Here is a 17,492-nt window from a genome sequence, read left to right on the forward strand (position 1 = left end):
GTCAAGCTAATGACTTTAACCAAGCGCTTGGTGGGAGGCAACCCACTGGTTTGTGTGTACATTGTTTTCTATAGTCTATTTTATTTCTTTTCAGATTTATTTTATAGGTCAAAAACAAAACAAAAATCGGACACTTCAGTCAGAACAACCAAAGGACTGTTCTTCTGGTAGAACAACCCATTGCATGTTCCAGGTAAGTGTTCTGAACCAAAAAAAAAAAAAAAAAAAATATATATATATATATATATAAAGGAAGGGCAGTTAGGGCTTTGCCTATTTAAGGCTCCACCCTTCCACTTTCCCCCTTTTCACTACGCCGTACACTGACCTTTCCCCCTGCCATTTTTAAGCGACCACCAAATCTTTGTCTCTCAACCGTTTTAAGTGGTTTTTGCTTCTCACTTGTTTGGAATTTCGAGTTCTCTCTATTTTTGCAGTTCACTTCACCAGTTTCTACAGGTAAGAGGCTCGACAATCCTCATCCAAATCGCAATACTCAATTTGCAAAGTTCATATGTCTAACCGCTTCAATAGATCGATCCTTGTTGTACAACTTGATTTCGATTTTCCCTTTTGCTGTTAGGGTTGATTTAGAAAATGAACTCATGATTCATCTCACATTTGCGATTTGCAATTGATAGGACTGTTTGTATTCGGTTTGTTGATAGTTGAATGGAGTTATTGGGTTGAGTTTCGATTTGTTGGTTATCGTGTCAAGACAATTTACGGTTTGCATGAGGGATGGAAATTGTTCAATTCCATTTCTTTTGTGCGCATAACAGAACTAAAGTTTTCTTTTGTTTGCTTTGCAGATGGCACGCACTAAGCAATCAGCCAAGAGAACACGAGCTACCTGCACGAGCAGTACGCCACCCCCGCAAGCACAACAACAAACCTCTGCGACCTACCCATGGCCCCGTGAACAATATGGTGAACCGATTGATCTCAACAGCCCACTGCTCTTGGACTTCAACAGCGAGGGATGGGATAAGGGAACAGCAGCGCGTTACAACGCCCTCCTCCGGGTTGACATGTTACCCACTTGTTTCTGCCACGCGGAGACTCTGGCTGATCTTGGGATCGACGAGGACGTGTTCGAGACGCTACACGCCATAGGGATAGCTCCTCTATGCTATACAACAGATGAGCTCTACCCAGACCTTGCTCGCCAAGTGCTCGCCACCGCCACGATCACGTACGAGGATCCCAATGCACCCTCCTACGCCAACTGCTCATTCTCTTTCATGGCCGATGGAGAGTACTGCTCCTTGTCCCTCGACAAGCTCAATGAGATCTATGAGACAGCCACTGAACCGAAAGGGGTAGCGGTGGCGAAAAAGTTCTCTCCTTCTAAAGCCTTTTGGGATTGCATTACGAATGGGAACTTTACACCCGGAAAGGCTTACCACTCGCAGATCAGGAACCCGACGCTTCGGGTCATTGCAAAGATCATCTCAAACCTCCTACTCGCTAAAGATCTCACCTCGAAGGTCACCAACGGGGAGCTGCAAACCATGTACGCTGGTATTGAGGATGAAATCCGAGCTTCTGGGTCCGGCATTCCAATTCAAAAGGTCAAAACCAACCCCGGTTTCAACTTCATGACCATGATCTGCGAGAGGCGGCAGTGTCTTATGCACGGTTCGAACAAGAAGGACATAAGCGGTAGCTTGCTCACACCGCTCTTCAAGCATTTCGGCATTGATCTCGGCAAGTACAGTGTCAACAAAGAGGTTCGGTACCTTGACATCAAGTATCTTATGGCATGCCACATCATGCGTGATGAAGAGACTTACAGCTTCTTTGATAAGGCCGGTACCCAGCTGTTCACCAAACTGCCTCACCCCGAGATCACCAGGTTCAGCGTGTTCGACAACATACGCTTCCTCCCTCCACCTGAGCTCCTTTGCACTGATCCACGTGCTGCAGAACCTGACGCGGACATGGAAGATGTTGAGGACATCAGCCCCGAAGCTGAACCGTCATACGACCTCGGAGAGCTGGCTGATGTGACCGATGATCAGGCTTACCGACGCTGGATGGTTGACTCGCAGCGGAAGAACAAGAGCCTCATGCGAAGGATCCTCCATCTCATCACTGGAGGCTGTATTGGTGGAAGTAACCAGCGACAGCCTCCAGCAGAGCAGACTCCACGATCGTACCGACCAGGAAAGACGCCTATGGGAACAGGCACTTCAACCGAGGACGTTCATCGCTCGCGCAACAGACGTTCGTTTGATCCAGCCGAGAGCGGCGAGTCCGACTGAGTCTGCGAGGACTATTCTCTATCCATTGTTCTATCCATCTGAACTCTTTATTTTTATGTTTTATTTTTATGCCTTGTGTTGATTTTAGGCTGGCCTCAGATTCATTTCACACCAGGGATGGTGTAAATTAAGTCTGGGGGAAGCACTGTGTGCTGAAACTTTATTTCTTTGTTTTTGAGTCACTCCTTATGTCATTTGGATGTTTTATTGAGTCAGTTTAGAATCGAGTCAGCTAAAACTCTTGTGGGAATTAGGACCTTGTGATATATTCTCTTAACCACGTCGTGCTCTAACATTCTTATCCAGTGACCTTAGCAGTGATGAAAGACCCACACTTGGACCTGGAACACCCTCTGGCTTATCTCATTTGATTCTCCAGAAGCTCTCATCCGATCAGGTTACACTGGGTAGACTCAACTCCACCTAACTTGACCTTAATCCTGACTGAAATTCTTCTTGTTATGAGCACTAGATCAAGGAAACAAGACCCACACTCAGGGCTTCTTATTCTTTTTACCAATTTTGCTGATCCTGAGTGGCTAGCTCATCTTTAGCTAGTTCCAACCTTGTACCTAAGCCTTTATTTTCACCCTCATGCACTCTGTTTTTCAATGTCATATGTGCAGATATGTGCAAAAAGGTCGGAGAGGATAGGATTGACGCAGCCCCTTACTCGTTAATGCCTTACATTCAGAGAAGAGAGAGCAAGCATAATGAGAACAGTTGACAAGATCAAGCCCTAATAAGAAGAACATTCAAGGGTGCATGATTTGACCAGAGGAACAATGGCGACCCGTGAGAAACAAAAGGATAGACCACCAGTGGCTGTAAAACATTCACCCCGATACCTTTCCCTCGAAACCCCATCACAAAAAAAAATATATATATATATATATATATATATATATATATATATATACAATATGCTTTTATTTATTTTATGATGGAGATGAGGAATGTAACTTCAGAAGATACACGCCACTGGGAAGGGTTGAGCAAGGAGTTGGTACCGATTTTTAAGGAATAAGAAAAGAAGTCAAGAGCTGGAGAACAATCATATGATTGACCCGAAGTGGAGAACAACCAAATCCGTGAAGCAGAAACGAGTAAGGGGTGTGGACATCAATAGATCCGTCCTCTCTTGCTATTTTGCGCGATATCCTGCATACACTCAAATACGGTAGCCCCTAAACACTCTCAGCTCCACCATAAAACAGCATGTTCCTTATCAACCCGTCTACCCTGAATAGTGCCTGTAAAAAGAAGCTCACGCTGTTCTTAATTGATGTTTAAGGAGTTTTGTCTCGATAGTGCAACCTTTTCAGGTATGAGATAGAGAGTATGGAACTGATTCTCGAACAGCGATCGTGGATGTTCTGGTAAGGGTGTGCGGTCTAAGTCTACAGCTTGTATGGTTCAGAGATGTGTAGTAAGAGCATGGTTATTCAGGAAAAGCGAGTTCCCACTCTTTCAAACCTTTCTCCCTGTTCTTGAGGCTTGGCCTTGTTCGAGGACAAACAAGGATCTAAGTCTGGGGGAATTGATATATGGTGTTTTTAATACCATTATATGTGTGCTTTGAGTTAATTCTCAGTCCTAATTCGTGTTTAATTGATATCATTCCAGGTTTGGAGCAGGTGAAAGAGCAAAGAAGAGAGATTCAGGAAGTCAGATGTCGTTTTGAAGGATTCGATGTGGAACAACCATCTAGAACAACCCGAAGGTTGTTCCCGAAGAGAACAAGCGCCTGACTGTTCCCGATCATTAAGAAAACTTCCTATTCCGGAAGTTTTCCCTATATTCCACTATCTCTTATCTATTTACCACCAGCGCCTCCATATAAAAATGCCTATGCTATCATTTCTTTTTCTTACGCTAGTTTTTGCAAGAGACCTAAAATTATTTTCTTTGGATTAAGCAACTTGTAAGGGAGAAGGCTTCATCCTCACGAGAAGATCATCCTGAACCCTTGTCTTTCTACTTTATTTTATATGCAGTATCATTCAGAAACCATGTCTGTGTCATCCTGCTTTATGATTGAGTAGTAGGCTAAGCATGCTTAGGGTTGTAGGGTGTTAGCCGCATGAACTGAACACAAATAAGTGATCTTAACTGTTCTTCATTCATATTGTTCTTACTGCTTACATTGAATTGATCACTTAATGTTCGATTTCTGATTTAATCACCTAGCTAACCGCTTAGGAGATAAATTGACATATATTGAATGAGCTTGGTATCCCTAATCAACGAGAGTAGATATTAGGGTATTAAGTGAACTAATCAGATCTTGTCTCTAAGGCTTGTTATCGCGTCTTGTTCCAAGTGAGAACTTAGGATTCAAGACCGATCTGCAAAGGGAGCAAGACCACGATAGTGGATTGTTCTAGCTGAGTGATCTGAGTTCTAGACTGCACCTCATTGCACTTGAATAGTTGTTCAGTTTTGCATTGACACCCGATTAATAACCCTAAGCCGGCTTCATTTAAATCGAATTTGAACCATCTAGGTATTCTAGTTACTTGTGTCACAATTAATTCTCAAAACCCCACTTGTTTCTCAACTTATTATTAAACTCATAAGAGTAAAGAGTAAACTGGTCCTCTGGATTGAATCTCAAATATTACAATTACCACTGTTAACTTGGCAGTAGCAAGGATTCATTTTAGTGTATCAAAGGAAAATTGTCATCTCGATCGACTCGCATGCCTCCTCCTGTGCCATCACCCTCAATAGCTCCAGCTTCAAGCAACATGACTGGACAGAGACGTTTCATTGTGCATGGCCTTGGATCTATCTCCATACCTCAAGGTTTACTCACTCAGAAAGATCTCCAAGCCGTACTTCAGCAAATGACCCGAGCTCCTCAAGCACTGACTGACATTGTTCAGGATCTGAGTCGCTCTGTTGCACGTTAGTGACTCTTTCTCTATTTGGGACTTGTTCTTATATGTGTGTTTTTAACCCATGCGTTCCTAAGCAGGGGGAGAAGATGAGGATTGAGATGAAGAAGGCCTGAGTTTATGGGGGAGCAACTGTTTTTTATTTATCGTTTTATGTACTTTTGTGATTGCACCACTTGCTGCAATTGTTTCTATCATATTATCAGACTGATCATGGTTTATGGGGGAGTATTTATGTGTGTTGTCTTGTTAAGATGTACTAAATACTTGAACCCAACTATTAGGATAATATAAGTATGCTTTTAGTTGCTCTGAGTTTTGTGAGTTTGGTCTTGGTTCGTTTCTTGTTCTTGTGTATTGTATGTTACTTCATCTCAGGTACTTGTGAGACGCAAGGATTAAAAAGGGGGAGATTGAAGATGTATGGTTAAGACGAAGCTGTAGTAGTTCATGAAGTACGACATGAACTACGACATCAGACGAGGACACAAGCATTAAAGGAAGATTTATTGAAGAAGTCAGTATAAAGGAAGTATTGAAGAAGAAGCAATCGAGCTTATAGATAAGGAAGATTGACTTATTCGCTGAAGAAGCATATATGGAAAGTTTCCATTAGCTAGCTTTTTAGATCTAGGGTTTTCCTCTAAAAGTATAAAGAGGAGTCTTGGCACTGCGTGGCCGGTACACACAGAGAGAGCTTTTAGCAATAGTAAGGTTTGCAATTCCGAATAAGGAGAAGCAAAACATCTAGGGGTTAAGAGCTTGAGTGGTTCATATACTGCTTCAGGTCTGTGAACAAGTGAGGCTAGTCAACAAGTCAAGGTTTGTCTTGAGCTTGCTTGAAGAATTGCTTTTAATAAGAATTTGTATATGCTTTTAAAATGATTAACCTAGTCGTATTTCTTGAAAAAAATTGTCTATGTGTTACTGTGTGTTCTAGTTGGTGTAGCTCGATTCTCTTACATTAACATATACTTATTTGAGTCAACGAGCTGATAAAGGCTTAAGATGAAAACTTGGACTGATCGATGACATGGGCACTAGTGTAAGGTGTAAAAGGCTATCGTGGGACCGTACCGGCATGAACAAAGTGGATATCCAAATCGCACAAATCCAAATTGACAGAACAGCAGCTTCCAATGTTGCAAAAGCAGTGCCAAAACAAATAGGAATTCAAATAAATTCAAAACACGAGAATCGAAGCATGCCCTTTTTATCATTTTGATTAACACAAGAACTAGAGATCACTAAGAAAACGGAGACCCCACGAAATGATCAACTACACGCAAGGCTGGCCCTGTGTGCTAAGGCTCATTAAACAATAGCTTTACGAGCCAAAATTTAAATGAGTTTAAATGCATCAAAAAAAATTCAGTATAATGGTTTAGGAAAAAAAAAAAGGTTTTCATACTTTCAACCGCCATCCAACCAGAAATTTAGGGGACCATAAACATTTTTATGTTAATCTCAATAAAAAAAAATTCAACAGTTTAAAGCCATGTAACTAGGGATAATAACTCTTTCATATTTGGAGCCGAGCATGCATGGACCGGTTTCTTAGTTTGCTGAGCCGACTCGTTTTGGGTCGTGACCATGGTAGGCTAGTAGCTCAGGTTTGAGGGATGATCCAGGCTACTGATTTTGTGGAGCTTAGTCGGGAGTGAGAAGAGAGGATCTGAAGCCAAACTGTCTGAGCATCACACCGTGCGTGTCCGGGTACATTAACTTCTTCGCGTTTAAGCTTTGTATAGTTTTTGATTCGCGAGAAACATGTTTTTTTTTGTCCTTTTTTACGTCAGTGCATAACAAGACTCATGATTCGTGGGCCAAGCCGCTTTGGAGATGACGCCACCAAATTTTAATTGGTTTGGTATAAAACCTTATGGTAAAAGAAGGAGAAAGCTGGCTTCGATTCCACTTACTCTTTGTGGCTTCATGTTGGCATTTTGTGTCAGCCAAGTTGTTAAAGTAATTCATCTTTTCAGATAGCTCGTGAAAGTGACTAATGTTGGATTTTTATTTAAATCAAGATCCTTCCAATAATCAGTGGCAGGTTAAGGATTCTAATATCTAACGCGTCGCAATGGAAGTCAGTCTTGGGAGAGCTTTATAGTATTTCGGGTCTTCCATGTGAAGTACCAAATCTTCATTCATGACTAATAATATTTCAAGTCCCCTGTATTCTCTGTTTTTTTTTTCTCATTTGCAGGGAGTGCACGAGGGACGTGGGTGTTCTCAGTCCTAAGCGCACTAGCATCACACATCTTCTTCAGATAATGCATGCACAACGTGATTCACGCTGAAACATCAGGTGAGGTGACAAGAAAGAAGCTCAGAATGCAGTCACACCGAATCAAACCAGAGACCCAAGATTCTCTATAGCCACAAGCTCCTGTCATATTATCTTTTGGCCACTAATGCACTTGTAACTAAATTGAAACATGTACAATTAAGATTGTATGTTGCACGTTCAGTAGCAGAGACTTGTTCCTTTCTCAATGGAACAATACATGTGAACAGTTTGTGATGATTTCGCCCAACCCAAAACTAAAACATATTGGGCAAAGCGAGATCCATGAAAAACAAAACACATTTTTAAAACACAACTTCGAACCGATGAGGAACCCAACCGAACCAAAAACAACAACGGCAAGTCCCCCACGTTGGTCTCTATGTATCTAAATATCATCCAACTACTAAACTGTATTCATGATTTTTTTTTTCAGCAACTGTCATGTGAAAAGATATATAACAGCTGCTATTTTATTACCTGTCATTTTCAGAGATCATCTATAATATGAAGTCATGTAGAGCCTCGCTCCTATGTCGAGCGGACCATCATCTCCACCAACAGCGTGAAGAGCCACAGGAATGGTCGAGAAAACTTGAACGGTCAAAGGAAAAACCGCAGGGACAACTTCTTCTCTCCGCTCGGTGGAGTCGGTAACAGACATTGCACTGCATTTAGCAGCGCATGTGTCACTAGGACTCACCAAATAAGCAACCTCTTTCAAGGGCTTCAGATAGCCTCTTCCACCTCTTTTGAATTCGAGTTTATCGAGGATTAAGGTTGATGTCGCCTCGAGCCAGTCTGCACACAAGCCTTCGATTCGGTCGTAGTATATTCTCCGTTCAATCTGTAACAGCAACGTGAATAAGAAGAGTTAGATTTACGATAGTTTTACAAATGGTGAATGAATGAGTAGAGACTTACCCCAAGTTTGCTAATGTAAATAGTCATAAACATTGGTCCCAAGTTCATTACTCTAGCTTCGCATGGAAACACCTGCAGAGAAGGAAACAAAATGATATTAATTAATCAACAAACGTAAACATAAGAAGCTTTACTTATGATGCAGAAGTTTCTAATACCACTTGCCTTTTTTCTCTTTAGAACACACCAAGTGTAGAGCTTATCACACGCATCTTTGACTCTTCGAGACGCCAGTTTCCTCTCATTGCAATAAGCAGCGATCTCAGAGACCCTTTCAGTGGAGGAAACACCATGTTTCAAACCAGCAACAGATAACGCTTCTTTGCCTTCCATAGATTCTACAGCATCTTTATCGAAATGAACACCAGTGAAGCAGCTTCTCACTGATATTTGCTTCTGCTTTAAGAAGCACTCCTCAGCTTCAAGAGCAGCCGCTACGGCACGGTGGACGACTATGTCAGGGTAGCGTCGAAGAGGAGATGTGAAGTGAGTATAGAGAGGAACAGCTAGTGCGTAGTGTCCCCACTCAGCAACACAGTCCTCCAAGTTCCCAGTGCAGAAGTAAGACGCAGATTGCATCGGTTTCATAGCGTAATTGTTGAGAATGTCTACAAAAACTGCGTCATCCTTGAGGGTTTCAGTGATTTTCTCCAAAGATTCATGGAACCGGCCAGAAGAAGAACTGTCCAACTCCATACCATGCTTTGCACAAAAGCCTTCAAACTCTTTGAGCTTGCGCAGATTAGGTTCTGGATGTCTCCGGAGCAGTGCACTGTCAGGGTAAGCTCGAGAAATCACCTCAGCCGCTGTCATGTTTGCTAAAAGCATAAACTCCTCAACGAGATGGTTTGAAGCCTTTGTAGGGTACAACACAAAATCATACGGAACTCCATGTTCATCAAAGAGGAAAGAGGGTTTAGAATTCTCCAGCTGCAAAGCTCCATTTCTAAACCTTTTTTGCCTTAAATTGGTTGAAATCTCACTAAGCTGTTTGATAGATCGAACTACATCACTCCACTCGAAAGGTCCGTGCAAAGCAGGCCAGCTATTTGCTGCAACGTCGTGCTTCTCGTCTATAATGTCTTGAGCATGGTCATACGAAAGCTTGCAGCACGATTTTATAACAGTACGACCAATCCAGCGATCTGTGACAACCCCTTCTCTGTTTAAATCCAAGAAGATGGAAAAGGCAAGCCTGTCAACTCCTGGATTAAGTGAACCTACGTTGTCCGACAATGATGGAGGCAACATTGGTATTTTTCTCCGCAGCATGTAAACACTCGTCGACCTAAACTGAGCTTCTGTGTCAAGGGCAGTGTCTGGTAAAACAAAGTAGGAGACATCAGCAATGTGAACACCGACTCTTAAAAAACCGCCGGGTAAACTTTGAACTGATAGAGCATCATCGAGGTCTGTAGCCGTTGAGGGGTCGATGGTAAATACACACAGGTCTCTAAGATCTTTTCTACGTTGAACCTCTTCTTCTGGTACTTCCCAAGGAGCACGTGGAAGACTAGCAAGCGAGTCATGAGAAAACTCAGAATCGCAAACCGAGTTCTGATATAATATCGCATTGATCTGGGGCTCCAGTTCACTGCCACGGCCAAACATATGTGTAATCTGAGCTAGGGGAAACTGACTCCCTTCGCTCCAGTCCACAATTTGCGCAGCAACCAGCTCTGCCTCGAGAGTTGGATCCATACTCTCAAGTCTTGCTCGAATGCCTCCAGGTAAGGCATGGAAGGGAACGATCAATTTAGTAAACCTAGGGTCTGCAGGCATCAGTTGGATGTAATCATCATCAGAAAGAGACTTGCTCGTTCTTGCATTAGCTTCCTTGTAATGAATCCATCGCTTCACATCCAGCAATCCAACAATGGAATCTCTTACAAGTGATTTTTCAACAACAGCAACTACTTGTCCAGTTGGTCGTTTGTTGGGGAAGGAACTAAGGATGACGCATTGCTTCTCAACCGCAGTGCCATTTCCTTTCTGGTCACCAAGAGAACATGATTCCAGTAATGGCGTAGAGTTGCGACTAACACAGTTCTCAGCTACTTGTCCTATAACTGAACATCTGTTCTGTTGAGCATCTATCTCGCCTCTTTCCAAATGGCTGACACGCTCATCATTTTCTGGGGGACTGTTCGTTTCTTCAGGCTTGGCAACATTTTCCGTAACAAATCCTTTCATCTTGGGCCACAGTGAGAGCGGATCCAGTTTAACAGCAACAATATCTCCTTCCACCTATATAGAGAAACACAATATGAACTTGAAAAACCTCTCAAACATGGGCCAAAAGGAAGAAGGTGGGAAGTAGCGTGCTAAACAAACACAAATCATGAAGCGTGATGAAAAAAAAGCAACCCAAAACTTACTGCTCTATTTTGGCCAGCGTTTCCATTGATTAGAATATCTGTAGGGACTCCATCAATCTTACAGTAAGCCTTGAAAGGAAAGGAAAAAAAAAAAAGAATTCAACATGAGCAGAAGAAACCAACGGTTAGTAACAACAAGTCTCTTTAAAAATTCAGACGTTACTTCTTACCTCACTGCGGTTATGAGCATTCACCCGAAACAGCGCCTTATAAACTTCACCTTTCTGCAAAGATGCACACAAGAGAAGACCACAATTAGCTTTCTTCGATCAAGAAAATTAATAAAGAGAACATTAAAGTCAGGCAAACCTCTAAAGCTTCATTGACAGCATCGAGAGACCAATGTGAGGAGAAAATATTTCTCTGTGAGACACACTCAACCTGCTGGAACAAGTCAGCATCCATTCTAGAAGACTGCTCACAATCCCTAGGATCAGGGCACGACTTGGACAACAACTGCTTACTAACTTCAGCAGAAGGAACCAAAGGACTTCCAGAAGAATACGGCATAGAGTTGAAAGCAACATTAGACGCTCTCGCTAACTCATTAGGATTATTATCCAAGTCTGATCTCGTACAATCTTTTGCTTTACTCCCACCATCTGATGATTCTACATGGATGTCTTCTATAACGCAGCCTACCGTTTCCAAAACATTAAGGTTTGTAAGTTAAAAAGCAACTAACATTCATCCAACTCAAGCTAACATCTGAGATTATTATGTACAGTGTTGTATACTATAAATCAGTCTAGGGCATCGCCTAGCAGCAAAACAGTTATAAAGGAAACGAACAACGGCACTAATCTTGTATAAAACGCCTAATCACCGCCTAACTATTTCTTGAACATTGATTATGTATATCAAACTCACTTCGGAATTGCCTTACTTGTCAATTTTTAACAGTTATTCATTGGATTCAAAGCTCACAACATCGAATCCTAACTATTAACCAATCCAGATCTACCGAGTACAAAATGAAACCGATGATGCGGAAGGCATGATGTTACCTGAGGCGTTCTTAGATCGACGACTACCTCTCCGCTTCTTCTTCTTATCCTTGTCGCCGTTTTCGATTCGTTCACCAGCTTTCGCTGATTGTTGTTCCGCCGAAACAACACTCTTCATGGATCAAAAGTATATATATAACTCTCTAACGAAGCTAAAACCTAGGTTATCTTCCGATCAGATCAAAACAATTCCGAAACGGAAGAAACACAAATTGAATATCAAAATAGAAATCGCGACGAAAGAAGATAATGAGATGAATTCAAGAAGAAGAAAGGTGTGATTGGTTGAGCCAAAGAGGAAGAAAACGACCTTAATGATTTTGGTCGGCGGATTTGCGCCGACTGTGTTGCTTTCTTTTTCTTCCTTTTCATTTACTTTATTTATATTTCTCACCTTTTTTTTTAGTCGGTTGCTTCATCGTAGAACACGTGTAACTAGAACTTCATCGGACGGCTTTTGAGCTACCCTCTCTTTTTTCTTTTCTTATCAAACTAGGTAGGTAATATACGAATTTGAGGGTTTATTTTTATATATCACCCCTTTTATTCTTTTTGGTTTTACAATAACTAAAAGGGGAATATCCTCAATGGAGAGGGATGCCACTTCAGATTAAAAAATCAACCAATCACAGACAGTATTTTTGCCACGTCATTTAAGCTCATGTCGAGATTGATCAATGTTGGGTTTCTTCGCCTGAACCCTAAATTATTTTGTCATGGCCCAAAATAAAGTCAACCACCAGTGGCTTCTTCGACCATATTTTCCTCCGACAGTTCGTCTTCTCCAATTCGAGTTCATGAAGCTTCCGTTACCGTGATCCACTCATAATCAATCAATTGTCTTCTTTACTCCCGTATTTATGTATGCGTTTCACCTCCCTCTATATCTCCTTCTATATAAACCGGTTCCTCTAAGCTTGCTCCATTCGATTGAGCAAAGAGATTCAGGTTTTGTTCTTTGGAAGATTTTTTTTGCAAAAGATTTACCGAGAAATTTTTTTTGCACTTTGCCATTTCATTTTACCTCACGTATTACAAAATCGATAATCGGTTTTTGAGTTCATGTTGTTATGTGTTTTTCATTAGATAGTTCTTTATGTTTGGGCACAAAACTGCTTTTTCAGAAATCTGTGATGGTGCTAAGTGGCTCACGGGGATTCTGTTACACATTAGAATTGAAAAATGAGCAAGAAGCAAAACAAATGAAGAAGAAGAAGATTAGAACTCACTTTCATGCTATTTTGTTTAGTTAAACTGGCCGTTGTTGAATCATGGTATTAGTGTGATATGCATCTTTCTACGTATTAACAAATGTTTATTTTCTTTGTTAGACTGCAAACCGTTTCATGGATAGAGGCGTGAGCAAGGTCATTTTGGCAAACTGTTTGCGTTGGTAATGTGGATCACATGGTTTTTGTTTTTTTTAACAACGAAACAAATGGTTATCTATGTAGATTTCAATCTATAACTGATGTTGCTTTCTCTCTCTTAATGAGTTGAAAACTCAATAGCTTCTGCAACTCTAGCTGGTGATTTTGGAATTGGTTCTGAACAGCTTCTGCTGATGTGAAAAGATCACACCTTGCTTCTCTGCAGTAATATAGAATGTAAGTTTTCTGGTCTCTTTGTTGGCTTTTTTGTATTTTATCATTTTGGTCAGCACTATTGTTTTTGTTGGTGGAAGATTGCATATGGCGTTCAGTTATAATCAACACAAATACATACAAGTGTATCATGATTCAGGGGAAATGATGATGATTTGCTAAAGATCAAGAACACTTATTGTCCTATCCTCTCAAGAAAGAGAAAGGGTTTATGATATGTATATATACCTATTCTTAAACAATAATATTGTTACAATTCAACAGCAAATATAAAGTCAATGTTTATAATTTGATCAAAACCGTCATGTTTCACAATGATAATAGAAAAGGTAGTTAATTTCCTTTTATTTTCCTTTTAATCATTATTGCATATTATTGAGTTTTTCAAAGAACTCAGCTACGGCGTTCCAAATCTTAGTCAATCTCCCGTAGTAGCCATCAAAGGCAAGATAGAAATAGCTTTGGGTTAGGTTGCAAAACTCAAAGAAAAAGATACAAAGCTGGAGAAACCTAAAACACTTTCACTGGGGGATTAGAAGAGCATATGTCCACGAATAACTTCTTAGACAATTACAAAAATATTTAGAGAAATACAAATCACATTACAGCCTCAGAAACTTTTTGATCGTTCCTGAAAACATGTACACCAACCGGTTTTGCCAAGTGCCATTGGGCTCCAAGAATTTCTGAGATGGACCTTCCAGAATAGTTCCAAGAACATCTAAACTGGTTCGGGTTAACTTTTTCTATTGTCTCGAAGAGTTGTAACCGAAGTGATAAAAAACTACATATATCGCTTTTGTTTTTAAGCAACACATATATCGCTTATTGTGTTGTATTTCATACGAAAGATTAGCAGAGTATATCCTGCGGCAACTTCCTCATTTGTTGTTATCTTGATTTTCTTTATGATAAAACCATAGTTAGCTCTTTTATTTTTCTTTTAATTTACTTAATATTTGGTTTCATTGTAATTTTTTTGATTGACACAGACTAAAGAAAGACAGTTATACAATAACTAAAAGGGGGAATATCCTCAATGGAGAGGGATGGCACCTCAGATTAAAAAATCAACCAATCACAGACAGTATTTTTGCCACGTCATTTAAGCCCATGTCGAGATTGATCAATGTTGGGTTTCTTCACCTGAACCCTAAATTATTTTGTCATGGCCCAAAATAAAGTCCACCACCAGTGGCTTCTCCGATCATATTTTCCTCCAACAGTTCGTCAGTTCGTCTTCTCCAATTCGAGTTCATGAAGCCTCTGTTACCGTGATCCACTTATAATCAATCAATTGTCTTCTTTACTCCCATATTTATGTATGCGTTTCACCTCCCTCTCTATCTCCTTCTATATAAACCGGTTCATCTAAGCTTGCTCCATTCGATTGAGCAAAGAGATTTAGGTTTTGTTCTTTGGAAGATTTTTTATGCAAAAGATTTACCGAGAAAATTTTTTTTGCACTTTGCCATTTCATTTTACCTCACGTATTACGAAGTCGATAATCGGTTTATGAGTTCATGTTAATTAAAATAGAAGCATTATCTAAACGGAGCAGAAATGACAAAGCCAAGTTTTAATTTATTTATTTCACAATTATCATTCCTCTTCTTGAAAATATCTAAAATAATATACCTCAAAATCACATGTGTCGTAATATCACTTCTTATCTAAATTAATCTTAACTTATGTGAACATCAACTTCAACCCATCAAACTATATTAAACAAAAATCATTATATTAAAAGAAACCTGACAACGTGTACACATATCATAAACTAGGATAAGACAAAAAGGCATTAAACAAACCATATCACATACCAAGTTTCGTTATCAATTAGAGTACAATGGTGGGAAAATACGGTGAAAATGAGAGGGATAGAAAAATAATAAAGTTAGAGTAATTTTTTTCATCTTATTAATAGTTGAGGTAAGATTTATTATATTTTTACTATTTTTTCTCACTTTTTAGAATAAATCAAATAAAATCATATTCCACTTGATTGAATGAAAGTAGAATAAATTGGCTGAAATAGTTTTCCATCTACTTTAATTTACTCGAATCCTACCATATAGTCATACCCACAGTTAAATGATGTACACCGACTAAAAGAAAGACAACATAAAAATGAAAAGAATTTTATTTAAAGGAAAAATGAAAATTAATTTACATCAAAGAATATTAGTGTTGAGAACGAGAAGCATAAAAGCCATTCTCCAAAAAAAAGAAAAAAAAAAAAAGAACGAGAAGCAAATATTATCTCTATACCTTCAGGCCGGCTGAGTAGGCGGACAAACGGTACGACCGCCCCAAATCCAAGCATGTGTCTCCCATATATTAATAGCTAAAGGGTCTAATTGTTTTATATATCTATATTTTTAGACAAAAGATTAGAAAATATAACAAAGTAAATTGAAAAGGGCCCAAAAATATTTTTTATGTATATATTTTTATTTTCATCAGGAAATATACACAGTATTACTGATAAAATTTTTAAAGCAATTTAAACATTAAATAAATATAAATATTAAAGGGTACAAAAAAGATTTTCGTCCTATGACCCGTAACAGTGTTAAAGTCGACCATGTATACTTTATGTAGTAGCAATAGAAGATCAAAATGAAAACCCAAAATTTGAGAAAAAGCTCAGTGACATAGATTAATATATACATCCAAAAATGCAAAAAGTTACCATCAAAGAAGCGGTTTTACAAAAATATCAGATGCTACAAATTAACAAAAACTTAATATAGCAATGAACATTTGCAAATCGTTCATATCAAATTAATGTGAGAAATATAGAATGAGAAAAACAACAGATTTACTCATAAAAATTCAAATTTTCTTACTTTTATCAAACTAATATATTTATAAAATAATTTAAAATATATATTATTATGTTTATAAATGGTTAACAAGAAAATTACACTACCAAGGATAAGCAATAGATAGCAAACTGCATAATTGCATTGTAGATAACACGAAGAAATTGAGAAAGATAAATTTACTGAGATGACAAAAAATATATAAATTTATGAAATCTCACAATCCATGGTACATCTGAACCATAGGAAATAAGGCTAACGATGCATTCATATTTCAAAGTTACGCGAACAACAACGATACTCTCAATCAAGGAATGTTCCTAAGACGCCTCCCTATATTTTTGGGTGAAAATTACAAATCACTTGCTACATTTCCCACTATAAGTGCATACCTACCAAATAACTTCTCAAATTTATTTTTAAGGGAAAAACATAAACTGAAATAAAATTATTTTAAAACAAATAAGGTAAATACGCATTATACAAAGAGTCTAACTCCAAAATCAATAAACGAAAAATAAAAGTAGCAATAAGCTTACTTATACTAAAATACAATTATACCGACAAAAATAGTCACCTAGAATGAAGCTTTCATATTAAGAAGTCATCGCATGTTAACATTTATACCTCTCTCTCTGTATGAGATTAAAAAGCGGCTAATTTCAAACAGTTAATGAACATCAAAGAAAGAAAGTTTTGAAGTTGAATTATTCACACGGCTAATCTCATTGGAGTGTGTATAAGATATTAAAATAACGAACAGTCATATTGTCAACAAAAAAATAATATAAAACATATAAAGGTTCATAAAAGAAAAACTCAAGTTAAATTACCATATACAATATTTTTAAAGTTAGATTCACCCCAACAGCAACAACAAAAATTAATTCTGCATTGGGATGTTAGAAGTTTGAGAGGGAAAACACTAGATAAAATTAAAATGCAAATAATAAATACCCACATACATTAAAAAAAACAAATAGCTCCAAACAATCATTTTTTTTTCATTCATACTGAGTTTTTGGATTACTAATATGTAACACTATTAAAGAAAAAGGATGTGTGTACATATTATTTAAAAATCCTTATTTTACAACTTAAAAATAATGATAGAAATAAAAATTCACAATGGATTGAAAAACTAAGAAATAAAAACAACCTCATAAATATAGAAGATATCAAAACAAGACAAATAAAAGTTAATATAAATTTTAAAAATATTTATAGCACACAATCCGCGCGTAAAAAAATCTAGTTAGTTTAAGATCTCCTTATCAGAGCGTGGACACATTTT

The 17,492-nt window shown here is 38.7% G+C and overlaps 1 protein-coding gene across 1 annotated transcript; it reads right to left on the minus strand.

Annotated features, from left to right (window-relative positions):
• Positions 1 to 7,597: 7,597 nt before the first annotated feature.
• Positions 7,598 to 12,111, minus strand: LOC106401350 (DIS3-like exonuclease 2). The gene is made up of 7 exons (XM_013841856.3): positions 11,767 to 12,111; positions 11,069 to 11,397; positions 10,930 to 10,983; positions 10,760 to 10,828; positions 8,547 to 10,628; positions 8,382 to 8,453; positions 7,598 to 8,304 (listed from the first exon to the last, which is right to left on the minus strand). The coding sequence occupies exons 1-7, from the start codon at positions 11,882 to 11,884 to the stop codon at positions 7,954 to 7,956; spliced, it is 3,075 nt and encodes a 1,024-aa protein (XP_013697310.2). The 5' UTR covers positions 11,885 to 12,111; the 3' UTR covers positions 7,598 to 7,953.
• Positions 12,112 to 17,492: the final 5,381 nt, after the last annotated feature.

The sequence above is a fragment of the Brassica napus genome, chromosome C2 (genome assembly GCF_020379485.1).
Source record: "Brassica napus cultivar Da-Ae chromosome C2, Da-Ae, whole genome shotgun sequence".
Classification (NCBI taxonomy): domain Eukaryota; kingdom Viridiplantae; phylum Streptophyta; class Magnoliopsida; order Brassicales; family Brassicaceae; genus Brassica; species Brassica napus.